Genomic DNA, 14,006 nt, shown 5'->3' with positions numbered 1-14,006 from the left:
TCACAGCAAAAAAATGTTGGATATGTTTATTACTTTGCATATAGAAAAATGATTGTTCTGTTTAACTTCTTATAAATATATATATTATTAAAAAATAACATTAATGAGAGAAAGCTAATTAATTACTATACTAACCTTGACCCAAGTCCTATGGAGATCAGATTCATCAAAGCTATTAATAACTTCTTCAACAAAGTACTTTGTGGGACTAAACAATTGGCCTTCTTTTTGCTTAGTTTCTTCGAACTTGGAAAGCTTGAATTTCCCGTCATTCATTTTTGTTTTGCCACTTCCCGCATCCAATATTGCTTCCAAGTACCCATTTATCCACTCATTTCCAGCCATTTTTCAGCTTCTATTTACTTTTCTGATTGCTAGAAGATAAGCACTTTCGGGAGAAGTTAAAAGCCAAGATAAAGATTTATTATCGAACTCTTGTTGTATGACTTTTATGTTTCAAGACCTAAAAAACCATTAGAAAGCACAAAACAAAGAAACATCAACATAGATGGAGGAATATGAAAATTTTGAGAGAAAGTTTTGAGGTTGATATCTTATTGGAAAATAGTTTTAAGAAAATATTTCATGCACGAATAAAAAAAAAAAATGGTTTTGAGAGAGAAAGAGATAGCTAGGTGTGGTTTCCAGAATCTCTCTGAAACCGAGTTGCAAACAAAGAAGCTAGGCTTTTTATAGGGCATTGGAATAGCTAGAGAAAATTACAGATATTATTTTGAGATTAAAAATATCATAAAATTTAATTTTTATTTAAAAGATATTCAAAAAGTTGTAAATGGATTTGTTGAATTCGGTGGCATTTGTTCTCTTCTCTCTTTCATTCAGTCACTCAAATTCCTTTCACGAAGTATATTACTATAAAATCCATATTCTTTATTTTATTCTCCACTTAAGTTAAAACCCAAGATATATAGCTTTACTTTGAAAACTTATATATATAGAGAGAGAGAGAGAATCCGTGCATATATGATAATATAAATCAAATTTAACTTCACCATTTAATTTTATGTTCATTTTTTTGCTTTTTAAAAAGATTTATGCAAAAGTAGAAGAAAGCTGATGAGGCAGTTCCTTGATTTGTTCACTTTTATTGAGCAATATTCGTTCATAAAAATTTGTTTTGGGGGTTGCCCTCAACCCTCATAGTTAACCTTTTTTCTTTTTCATTTTTTTTTCCCTAACAAACTCTGGAAAATCTTTTGAACAGCTGGCTCAGTGTACCTGTCATGGATCATATACGGTTTGTTTCCACGATTTGGAATTAGTGTTGGATTAAGTTTTGTGCAGAGCTTTTTTATAATATGGTGATTGGTTGTCATTGAATAGAAAATAATATATAATTAATATTAATCATACATGCTCATAACATAAGATCTTAAAAAGGTAAGTAGAACTAAGTACTAGATCAAAATTTTTGTTTATCTCTCTCTCTCTCTTTTTTAATTTACAAGTTTTACAAAACTTCTAAAGCAACAGTAATTCAATATATATATATATATATATATATATATATATATATATATATGTATGTATGTATGTATGTATGTATGTATGTATGTATATTTGTAATTTTTTAAATGCATTAGAAGCATTCATATATATTCTTTAAAAAATTTTTTTAATTATGATAAGTTTTTAAGCGAAAAAAAGGGAAAATGCCCTTTGCGTTACTAAGATTTGATGTAACAGTCTATTTCATCTTTACTATTTAGATAATAACTCATCTCATCCTTACTTTTTAAACAATAGCCCAAAACACCCTTTCATTAATTTACCATCAATATACCGTATAAGTCATTAAGGCCAAATTAAGATTTTTAAATAAGGATATATAAACTATTTTAAAACACAATTAAAAGAATCTACCTTTCTGTTTAAATTTAAAATTTAAGAATAGCATAATGAATAAAAAATAACAATAGAAAATAATATGTAAAATGTATATTTAGGACAAATAAAAAAATATATTTTTATTGGCACTAGAGTATTTTTTTTATTTTTTTACTTGTCCTTGACTTTAATATGGTCAATATAAATAAATAAATAAATAATCAATCAATATTGTTATTCTACCAAAAGCAAACACAAACTCTTTCACTTCCTTAATAAAATACACAATAAAGATATAAAAACACAAATTTAAAAGTACCATATAATAAAATACATTGCATACAATGTGCAATTTTTTTTAATCTTTTAGCTTATTTTTTACCTTGATATAGACAGTGATTCTTGATTGAAACAACAATAACAACAACAACAACAATAGTAATAATAATTACTATTATTATTATATAATAAAAAATTTAATTGACTTCATTAAAAAAATTTAATGAACACAAACACATATATATTTTATTAAGTTATTCTTAAATTTTAAATTTATACAAAAAGTCAGATGTTATTTATTACTGTTGATATTTTTATTTTAAAATGGTTTACATTTATTTAACTAAAAATCCTATTTTACCCTAAATGAATTAGAAAGTAAACTATCTTAAATTCACGGAAAGATATTTTAGATTATTGTGTTAAAAATAGAGATGAAATGGATTATTATTTAAAAAATAAAGATAAAATGAGTTATTATTTAAAAAATAAAGATGAAATGAATTATTGTATCAAACCTGAAAAAGACTTTTTTCCCAAATTAAAAAAAGGACATTGTACAATTATGGAAAGAGTAATTAATGACGCATCCATGAGACATTGTCTTATGATAACATCATTATGTATTTTGTTCGCATGATGATGCACTAAAAAAAACTCTGAATAAGTATTCTTTTGTCTTAAGCCTAACAAATGACAAACTTTTCCACAGTCGTTTTTTAAGCTATTTATTACAAGTATAACTGCTGCCCATTGCCATAAAATGCATTTTCTTTCTATTTTTTTGTTACACTATTTTAATTTTGTTTTAGAGTGCATTATTCTTTTTTAAAATTCTTTTCAAATATAAAATACTTTTAAACAGATTCATTTTTACTTTTTAATAGGATATATAATATTATAAACATGAGAGACTTTTTTCCTCTTCTCTTATTTTATTTAGTGGTCACCCAAAGAAAAAAAAATGACCTTCCTATTCAGTTTATCCATGAGCTTTCCCATGTTTCCTATAAAATCATCTTTTATGAAGGCATAAAACTAAAGGTTCAAATTGGTAAAAAATACTCTCAAACTTAATGGGAGGATGCGTGAGAAGCATTATCTTAGGCCTAGGGTTAATCTCATGTGCAAACGTTTGCATGCAAACTTGTAGATAAACTTAAATAGTTTAATATTGTTTTGATAGTAATTCAATATTATATTCTTAAAAATTATATGCAAATTTTTATTTTGTAAAATTAAAATATCTTTATTTTATAAAAAAATTATAAATATAATCTACACATATATTCAGGGGAAAAAGGACAATTGAAAATCATAAAAAAAATAATTAGATGACATGATAGAACCTTTTTTTTTGCAATTACACATTCTTCAGCCACATATAATACACACACACGAACTATTTTAATTTGCTTTTTTACTAAAAATTTTGACATAAATTCACATTAAAAAATTTATGTATAGTTAGTAAATAATATAAAGAAAAAAAAGTCTTTGGTACGTTTGATTAAATATAATTATACAAATTGTATACGACATAATTTCACTGAACGAGGACAAAGCGTATCAAAACTTTTGTATATGGGATAATTGGTATGCATTTATGGAATAATTTGATGTATAGACAAATAAATAAACCCAATTTATTCCGAGCTAAGATACATTAGAGACCTAAAAGTATAAAGGTGATTTGGCAATGAGAAATATACAATCCACTTAGAACACTTGGACCAAAAAAGACTTGTATTGTAAAAGAACAAAAATGAAGATCCTCAGAAAACTAGAAAAGGAAAGAGAAAAGCAAAAAGAAAAAGAAAAAGTGAAAGTGTAAGAAAAGAGTATAGCTAAGAGTGTGATAGGAAAAAGAATGATAATAAAATTAAAGAAAGAAAGAAAATAAAAATTAGAAAAAAAATATCATAGCTAAAAATAGTAGTAGCGTATGGAATTGGGAGTTGGGGGAGGTTACACGCATCATTAAAATAATCACAATAAAAAGAAAACAAGTGGGCAGGAAGAAAACTCATTGGATATTTCAAGGAATATCCACATGGTTAGGGCTCTATCACAATTGTGGCCATTCAAATAATTGTTCGTTTATGATCTTTACTTCATTTCTGATCTTCATCATCTTCTTTTTCTCTACTTCACTTTCTGCCAAGAAATATACGCCACTAGTTCTTTTTGACATAACATTTTGTGACATATGTACATTTGGTTTCTGATCATTTAATTTGGTGTTGTTTTTATGCGATCGCGTGGATCCCATTTGAGGATGGGTGCCTAGTCGAGCAATCATGCATTATGCTTTCAGTCAATTTCTATTCATTGGCCCAATCACATGGCTGGAATTGTCATGTTACCATGCATCATCGATGCACCCTACTCAAATTAAGGTATCATTTATTTTTTATTTTTATCTAAAATTAAAACAGACCTGAATTAATTTAAATTTTAAATAAAACTAAATATCTGAATCTGAATTAATATTAAGTAATTGTTTTTTCAATTTGAATAATTTGAAATTCTTACAAAATTTCATTGTTAAATACACACTAAACATTTCAAAAAATATCAATAAGATAGTATTTATCATAACATAAATCATGTTCGATTAATGCAGCGTCTTTAATTTTCTAAATTAGAATATGTTAATCAATTTTATTATAGTTTATAATATTTTATATGAAAAATATTCATGAAAAATAGTAAAGATAAATAATAAAAATTTGAAGAAAACATAAAGATGAAAAAAATTATAATCTACTACTATATTATCACAAGTTTTAGAGATGAATAATAATGCTAATTAGTAAGCGTTATTTTAGTAAGGATGAAAATAAATTAATTAGATAGGGGCATTTTGAAGACTATATCTTAATAATGTCATTTAGAATTTTTAGATTAAACAAAAAGGTAAAAAAATTTGGTTTAATAATTTAAGCGAAAATGATATCTACACCTACAACGTTTGGAAAAATGGTCACTAACACCCCAAAGTTTTCAAAAACAGACACCAAGATTCTTTTTTACCATTACACCCTTTACCTTTGTTATTCCAAAAATTGACTTTAAAATTTTTAATAAATACAAATATTATATAAATAATGTAACCTATGCAGTAGACTAACAATAATAAAATATTTTAATATTTTAATAAATCTAAATATGTAAATTATTATATTTATTTTTAATAATATATTTTTATTTATTGTTGAGACCTTAAATAAATATTTGCATTAAGTACATTTTACGATTAATTTTTTTTTCATATACTAATAAAGTTAAAATTATTATTTTGCATAATATTCAAAATAATTTAAATTTTAATAGATTTATTTTAATATTACGATTCTATTTAGATGTAAAATATTAAAATATTTTTTAAATATTGAAATTATTTTAAAATGTATATATTATTATATTTATTTTAATGTTATATTTCTATTTATTACAAACATTAGAATCAATTTGTTTTTTTGGGACAATACAAATAAAGGGGATTATGATAAAAAAAAAAAGGTCTTGGTATTCTTTTTTGAAAACTCGGGGTTGTTAGTAACCATTTCCCTAAACTTTGGGGGTGTAGATATCTTTACTTATAACTTAATGACTAAACTTTTTTATTAAGTTAAAAAAACAAATAAATTTAATGACTTAACTGATTGAAAATAAGGCAATTAAGTAATTGAGTCAGAAAAACAAACAACCACTAAATTTATGTTCTGAAAATTAAGTTGGTACGAGAAGGTCACTATCAAATTTTTCGCCCTCAAGAGTGTGGCCAAGTTTTTTTCAAATAATTTATTTAATTAGTCATTTGAGTTAAAATATTGAAAATATAAGAGTCAATAAATTCATGTTAACTTTACTGATCTCTATACCTTTGTAAAAAAATTATCAAAAAAGGTTGGTTACGAGGAGAATTGAATTGCGTTAACCGCAAGAGGCCTCTAAAAAAATGGAATATATTGATAATAAAACTGTTTTAGGAACTGATTTATGTTATAATATGTTTATATATGTATATTGTTTGTTTTTCTAGTGAAAGTAAGAGGGTTTTTTTTTATGGAATTACTCTCGAGCTCATTTTTGAGGAGGAATATTGTATAGCTTGATATATTTTCACCCCAAAATTTTTGTGTATCTACCCCACTTATAAAAATAATTATAGAAAGTTCAAACTATTCTTAAAAAATATACTTTAGCTTCAACAATTTTTTTTTTATTTTATAAAAAAATTCATTGTTTCTAAATGATATGTCAACTCTACTTTATTAATATGATTTTAATCTTTATTTAAACTAATATAATATCTTTATAGTACAATACTCATGTAAATTATTAGTAAGTTAAATTTATGTCATTTACATCTAAAATATTAAAAATTATTCAATTTTATTTAAAAAGTTAGATTGTAGATTAAAAAATTAAATACATAAGCTACTAGATATTTAAAAAGTTAGATTGTAGATTACAAAATTAAATACATAAGCTACTAGATACAAAATACATATTTACCGGGGTTTTTAGGTTATTTTATCTCATAAGAGTAAAATAGTGAAGTAAAACTTAATGGTGAAGGATGGTTAAAGAAATCCAAGGAAGAAAAAGAATATAAGAAGGATTAATTACAATTTTTTTGGTTGATTTTTACTTATTAAAAATAATGTGAACTTATTATAAATATTGTTTTAGAAGCAGGGTAGGTTTACACAAAGAGTGGGACTATTGGCACACCTCCGAATGTCTCTTAAAACTTCTTTAATTATTGTACAATTTTAACCCTTATTAAAATTACATAATATGATAATTTCTAATTAAACCCCACTCAAAAGTCAAATAATTTTTTTTATTAAAAAAAATTTAACAAATTTAGAAATTAAAAAGGTTGCTTTTTCCTCTAATTTTTAGGTAAGGAATTTACCACCAATGGCTACAATAGAGAGATGAAAACTTTTTTTTTTCTAGCTATATCTCTCTTAGTATTGACAAAGAAGACATTAAAAATATAAACATTAGTGTAATAGTAATCATTTGTATCGATTAGTTCCATTCTTTCTTTCTTTCTTTCTTTTTTTTTAAAGAAAAACGATTAGTTCCATCTTTAATTGCAAATATATATGTTCTCCTTAGTCTGTTGATGTCTTGTAGATTGTAATAATACATCCCAAGCATAGACAGAGTTTAACGAGCAAATTATTTAGAAAGTTGCGTAAAGTTTAATCACTTCAAAAATACATTCAAATATTATAGAAGGAAGAATTTAACGAGCAAGTTATTTAGAACATAAATAATTCAAGCAGATTCACAATTCAGTAATTCTGCAAAATCCATGTAAGCAAGCCAAAGCTAACTGGGATTGCAAAGCAAGCCAATTATCTTCAAGGTCTCGATTCAACCCCACCGCACCTTAGTATCTCCAGTCGCTGAACAGACTCAATAAAAGTCCTGAAAATCAATTGCACCATCTCCAAATTAGTCCTAATTAAGTCCTGGGAATTGCATAATATACATCATAATCTATTGTAGAGCCAAATTTAAATTAAAAAAAAAAAGGTGAGAAACCCCATTGTTGAAATGAGGTTTAATAGTAAAAATTAAAGAATGAGATTTACACAAATATGTTTTAATTAAAGATATTTTTGTCATTGATGGAGGTGTTAAAAGAATTTTATAATTTTTAAAAATATTTTAATGGGGTTAATTAAGAAAAGGGGCGTTAAGAGATATTTAGAGGGGTGCCAATAGTCCCACTCTTACACAAATAGTGTGGTGGAAATATCTCAACCGTATTTTATAAAAAGAGTAAATTTGTTTTTCAGTTTTTTTTATTACATGTCTTTTCATATTTAATCCTTTTGGATTAAATTACTCAGTAAGTCAATATTTTTAAATATTATCTAAAATTTCCCTTACTTTTATAGTAATTAAATATGATTTTTCGATGACAAATAGAATTTGTTCGATATAAATTAAAATTCAAAGAATTTGATCTGAAACAAATGAAAAATAGAGAAGAATTGAGCATACTTTAATAGAAACAAATATACGCTAAGGATGTTTTGGATAATTTAAAAAAAAAAATTGGACACAAATTAAATAATTAACTCAAACTGTTTATCCAAGATTTTTTTTTTCTTTTTTTAGCTTGCATTGACTTTCCTTTTTGAATGAACCTGGCCCACAACATTAAACTGGTAAATATTCCGCCTAGTGTTATAACGGATCATGTAAAACTCAATGGCATCCCTCAGTGGCAGCGTTGAACAAGAATAGATTCCATTTAAAGAAGACAAATTTTATATTTTAAAATCGAAACATCTAAAAAGTCTATTTCAGCTTGTAGATGCAGTTATGAACTTATGATAAGTTTATTCAAGAATTTTTCTTCTTCTTCTTCTTCTTTTTTTTTAAAAGACCTCAGCTTCATCTTAATTTATTGATACTCAGCTAAAAGTTTATTATCAAAATATATTGGAGAGTGCGTGTTAAAAGCCTGACCAAAAAAAATATGCTTTATGCTCATGAGATGTGAAGGTTCCGAACTAAATGCAAAGTTCTTTGAAGTTGTTGTGACGCTTGTAAATGTGAAAATAGGCCTCCTACCATACTAACATTATTGGTTCTACTTAGTCCATGATTTTCATATAGTTTTATTTAATCAATCTATTTTTTTTTCTTCATATGTATTATAATGAGAAAACTAGCGATACTTACAATAAAAAAATTTTTGGGATCAATATCCTAGATAAAGTTATTAGGACACAACTTAAATTTCTAACGCTTATATTGAAGGGATACATCTACTCCATTATCCTAGATTAAGTTATTATACATAGGCTAACTCAAATTTCTACACGCATTAATATTGGAGAGATAAATTCACTCTACCTAACAAGTGAAAGAGATATGTCTATCTCTGCCCAATTATAATTACCAGAGGAATGATAGAGTCCTCTTTATCCTCACATTTAATGAGTCAAACCACCTAAGTAGGAATGAAAATTTTGCCAGCAAACCTATATACTCGCAAAAACCCCCATGCGAAAACTTGTCCATTGAGGACAATTTTGCAAGTAATAGGCAGTTTTGGTAATATAAACCAAAACACACCACAGATAGCTAGCGGGTTTGGTAAAGGAAAAAAATCCACTGGATACGCACTTTTTTTTTTACCTTTTAATAATTAAAATTTTATATTTATTTAAATAATTATATAAGCCATAAGGTAAGAATGAGATCTAGCACTAAACCCAAAAACAATATATATAGGGCAATTGTAGGAATTATATTGAATTGGTGCTATCGCCTAGGGGTGGTGGTGAATGAGAAAAAAAGATCTTAATTCTTGAAGCTTGGAGCTTAGTATTGAATGAGATGGATCACGGTCGCTACTCCTGGATGCTAATTTATGGATTGTGGTTCTTTGCTCTTTGTTTTTTCAAAATAAAAGTACTTGCGATGGACTTATGTATTTTTTACTTAAATTAAAAAATTTATATATTCATACTTAAAATTAAAGAATCTGTATTAGCTTGATACATTTTATGTATTTGTTTTAATTTTAAAATTTTTACGTTCTCACTTACATCGTTAAAAATTAGAATTGAGTATACTATGTGTATTTTGAGACTAATTTTTTAAATCTATAATTTGAATTATGTAATTTATATTTTTGTACTTGAGAATTGGCAAAAAATCTGTTGGATAAATCAATACAGGTTTAGTAATTGTTTAAACATGTAATAGGCGAATTTTTGGAATAAAAAATTAAACCTGTAGGGGACATGATGGGGTTTGGCAATTTCATTATTTTACAGGTGTAGGCGTGGTATTGGCAAAGCCATCATTGCCGTCTCTGTACGACTGTACCTAAGCCCCGTCTAAGTAATCACCTGGTGGGCAGATAATTCAGCTGGGCCAAAACTCGTAATCGTGGGTCCAACGTCCGCCACGGTGGGCTGCCCGCCCTTGCCTTTCAAAACGGAGGACCATGCATGCCATCATTGAGTGCTAGTTGTTTGTATGAAGAAATTTAGATACCAAAAGCTTTTTGTGTAAGAGGGATAAATTATGTGTTTTTGGGAGGAAAAAAGTGTGATACAACTCCCAAGTTTTGTGGCTGTAAATTTATTGTAATTATTGAATATACAATTAGATTTTTAATATGTTATTGCAAACCAAGAACATATCCATCATCAAATCATTCACAAATAAAAATCTGCAAATCCACAAAAAAAAAATTTAATAAAAAAATTAAATTGTAAATATGACATAGTATTTACTAATAAATAAATAAGTTAGAATATATTTACATTAATATCATATTATATCTTATATGATAATAATATAAAATAAAAATAATTAAATAAACAAATATATCTTTCTAAACAGTTAATTTTCATGTACTAATCTAAATAAATGTGATTTTGTTTCTTTTTGGTGTGTTATATTTTAAAATTTTGAATGTAGTTTCTAGCTTTATTTAAACAACTAATTAATTTAAATATTATTTAATCTTAAATTTGATCGGTAAAAAAATTATTTTTATATTAATTTTTTTTTTTAGTTAGTTCATGAATAAGACATAATTAAAAATTTTTAGCCCGCAAACCAATCCGCAAAATAGTGGATTAAATATAAATTAGGTCGAATCCGCATCCGATCTGCAAACATATGGATTGAATTTGAATTAAATTTCACCAATCTATGGATTGGATTAAATTATAAATTTATAATCCACAAAATTGTGGATCAGATATAAATTGATGTTTAACAAAATTCAATCTGCGAACACCCTTACTAAAATACTTTTGGTCTTCGAGTTTTTTCTAGTAACAAGGACTTAAGTAAAACATATACTCTATCAATTTATTTTGCAAATCGTCCATTTGTGAAATTCTTGTTACTATTTGTTTACTAGAAATACGACTCAAAATTTGCTAATAGAAAAGCTAGTTATATCCCTGAAAAAAGTAACTCCAATGTTTTTTAATTAATTATTAGTTGCTGAGGTTTAAATAAGTAGTAGGTGATCAACAACCTTTTTAGAAGAGAAATAATACATCTTAATTTTATAACAAAATTTGTGACAACTGACCAGTCAACTACGTGCATGTATGGCTGCGCAAGCTGGAGAGTTATAAAGAAATTTAATTTAGAAAATAAAAATTAATATATAATTAGTAAGGGGCATTTCACCAGCTTTTTCCAAATTAAATATATATATTTTAAATCTAGAATTTGCTAATCTAAGAGTCCATGCAAGCTACTGAGCTAGACAACTTCCAACTTTCTATAAAGTCAAAAGATTATCATCATCACAACCAACAACTGGTTAATTATTCATAAAAACGCTTTGATCATGGTCAAGATCAGCATTTTAAAGCATTCTATTGAGCATAATGGACTAGGTATAGTACAATCACACACCCATTCATTTATAATGCCTAAACATTAACAAAAACTCAAAATCATTTCACAAATTACTAGAAAGAAAATTGTTATGACAAAATAATTGCAAGTGAAATTGGGAGTCACCGGACAATCGTATGACATCCCTGGCCATAATTTCTAAGGTCGAGAACGATATTCCTGAAAGTATCTATTCTAGGTAAAAGAAAAAAAATTAATTTACAATTCTTTCTATACTCATGTCAGTAAGGTTCAGATCTGAATATCGTAGTTATTTTCTATCTTAAAAGTTTTTACCAACTGAATTAATTGAAACCAAAACAACTACAATAATAACTTAATTATTGATAGTCCCTTTCATTTGCTTTAGCATGAAATCGTCAATCTCCTTAACAAACAAATTATACTCAGGAAACTCCTTATACATAAATGAACAATGAAATGCTTTCGGATCCTCCACCAAATAAACCTCTTTCCCTGCTCTCTTCAACCCCTCGTAGTATTTCATTTGCCAGTCTTTCAACAAGTCCAGGCCTCCAACGAAAAGCAATGTCGCCGGAAAAGTTTCCGGAATCACATCGGCAGACGATTTGGGTCCGAATACGTTTGCTGCCGGGTGGTCTCTATTCGACCCGTTTGGCAAAAAAACCTTCCAATACCAATCTGTAAAGTCTAATGACAAAAGTGGGTTCCTATCATTTTTAATTTCCGATTCTGTCCTTTCTTCTCCTCCAAAAAATGGCTGTAAGGATATGAGTCCGAGCATTTTCAAGTTGCTAAAATTATACTCTCCGGCTTTCACCGCCACGTGGTGTGCCAAGTTCCCGCCGGCGCTGTCGCCGGCGAGAAAACACCATTTGGGATTGACATTGATCGGAAGTTCCTGAAGATTACTGTCTAGGAATTTTAAGGCGTCCATGCCATCTTCGTATTGGCATGGAAACTGATGCTCCGGTGCAAGACGGTAGTTGACCGAAACGACGACGGCTTGTAGTTCTCGGGCAACCCGGCGACACCACTCATCGTAGACGATTGAACCGGCGGAAAGGAATGCAAATCCGCCTCCATGGAAGTAGATGATGATTGGCAGGCTGCCGAGCTCATAGCCACCTAACAAACGTGAAACGCAAAGAATAAATTCACATAATTAAGAAGAATATCAAAATTTAAAATTGTCATGTGTAAATCTCAACAATAAATTCTCATGACAAGAATTTTTAAAAGTAAAAAAATTATTGATCTCAGAATATCGACAATAAATCGGCACCAGTTATCGTTATCTTGTAAGCATTTTGTCAGTTCTTTTATCACTTTAATTAACATTTTCTTTGTATAAATTCAGTTATCTGACAGTAGTGATATAGACTCTTTTGTTTTAAACTTTCCTGAGGAACAGAGGCATTAACAAGATTGGCTCAATAGGAGTCGTAATAGCGAAATTATAAACTTGAAAGCGCTATTTACATAAAAAATTTTAAAATTGAGAAGCCAACCGCTGGGGCTATAATCAAAGACGATTTTATAGATTTTATCAAATATATGTAAGTTTTGGAGGCCGAATATGAACTATGTATAGAAATAGGAACAATTCTAAATTTTTTTGAAATAAATAGAAAACTAAATAGATCTCTATGGGAGCTCTAGAAAAATAAATTGCAATAATGCATGCAAGAAAGTACAACAAAAGACTACAAAATAAACAACTTGCAAAAAGAGTGATGCGCTCTTAAATTTATTGAAGACTGAAGATAAACTGATAAAATTATTAATTACTATGAAATTTTCAAACAAATTAAATACAACTTAAATAAGATTCTAAATGCAAATCTTAATTAGAAAATTAAACGAGATTCTATAAACATATACCTTTGGGGATTGTGGTGGGTGTGAAGAGGCGGAACCAGAGATTGCGGGAGCTGTCGACGGCGACATCAGAGGTGACGACGCCGTTTTGAGGGGTCTTTGAGGTTGGGGCTATCCGATCAAAGAAGTTACAAAGAGGGCGGTTTACGGTGCCGTTTGAGCGGCGGCAGGCGTTTACGATGAATTCAAATATTGTTATTTTGAGACTGAGAGTCCATGGGAGTTTGATTAATGACATTTTTAATTGGATCAAAAAATGAGAGAACAGAGAATTAGTGGAAGCCTTAATTACCAACACAAAATTCATAAGACTAAACCACACTTAATTCTTTTATAATTTAATTAAGACTGATCGGCCTGGCCGGCAGAGACTATTATATTTCCATCTTTTGTCAATGCGTGCAAGTTGCTTGCAAAGTTTATAATTATTGGTTGCTACTTGGTATTAGGTTTTCTCATAAAATATTTGTAAATTTCATTAGGTGATGTTTTACGAATATTTATTTTGCGATTAAAAGGAAAATTTTTTAGAGAGGCCATATCCTTACATGCAGTGTGTATACATAAGTATTTGCTTGTTTTTCAATCCATTTGGC

General features: G+C 27.8%; 2 protein-coding genes across 2 annotated transcripts in view; both read right to left on the bottom strand.

The window, feature by feature from the left end:
• LOC18049259 (probable sucrose-phosphate synthase 4) overlaps nucleotides 1-509 on the bottom strand; it is an 8,361-nt gene extending 7,852 nt beyond the window's left edge. Inside the window, exon 1 of the mRNA XM_006441717.2 lies at nucleotides 136-509. Coding sequence (XP_006441780.2) covers nucleotides 136-345 — 210 coding nt within the window. The 5' untranslated portion in view covers nucleotides 346-509. The remainder of the gene's footprint in view (nucleotides 1-135) is intronic.
• An 11,375-nt stretch (nucleotides 510-11,884) lies between these two features.
• On the bottom strand, nucleotides 11,885-13,648 carry LOC18049257 (probable carboxylesterase 18). Its single transcript, XM_006441715.2, has 2 exons — nucleotides 13,414-13,648; nucleotides 11,885-12,657 (listed from the first exon to the last, which is right to left on the bottom strand). Exons 1-2 carry the CDS (start codon nucleotides 13,646-13,648, stop codon nucleotides 11,885-11,887), a joined length of 1,008 nt encoding a protein of 335 aa, XP_006441778.2.
• Between the last annotated feature and the right edge of the window lie 358 nt (nucleotides 13,649-14,006).

The sequence above is a fragment of the Citrus clementina genome, unplaced genomic scaffold, assembly GCF_000493195.1.
Source record: "Citrus clementina cultivar Clemenules unplaced genomic scaffold, Citrus_clementina_v1.0 scaffold_3, whole genome shotgun sequence".
Taxonomy (NCBI): domain Eukaryota; kingdom Viridiplantae; phylum Streptophyta; class Magnoliopsida; order Sapindales; family Rutaceae; genus Citrus; species Citrus x clementina.
This window is presented reverse-complemented; position numbering and strand designations above follow the sequence as displayed.

Coding starts and splice junctions, on each gene's coding strand:
- LOC18049257 (XM_006441715.2), bottom strand. CDS start 13,648: ATGTCATTAATCAAACTCCCATGGACTCTCAGTCTCAAAATAACAATA. Junction 12,658..13,413: donor ACCCACCACAATCCCCAAAG/GTATATGTTTAT, acceptor CACGTTTGTTAG/GTGGCTATGAGCTCGGCAGC.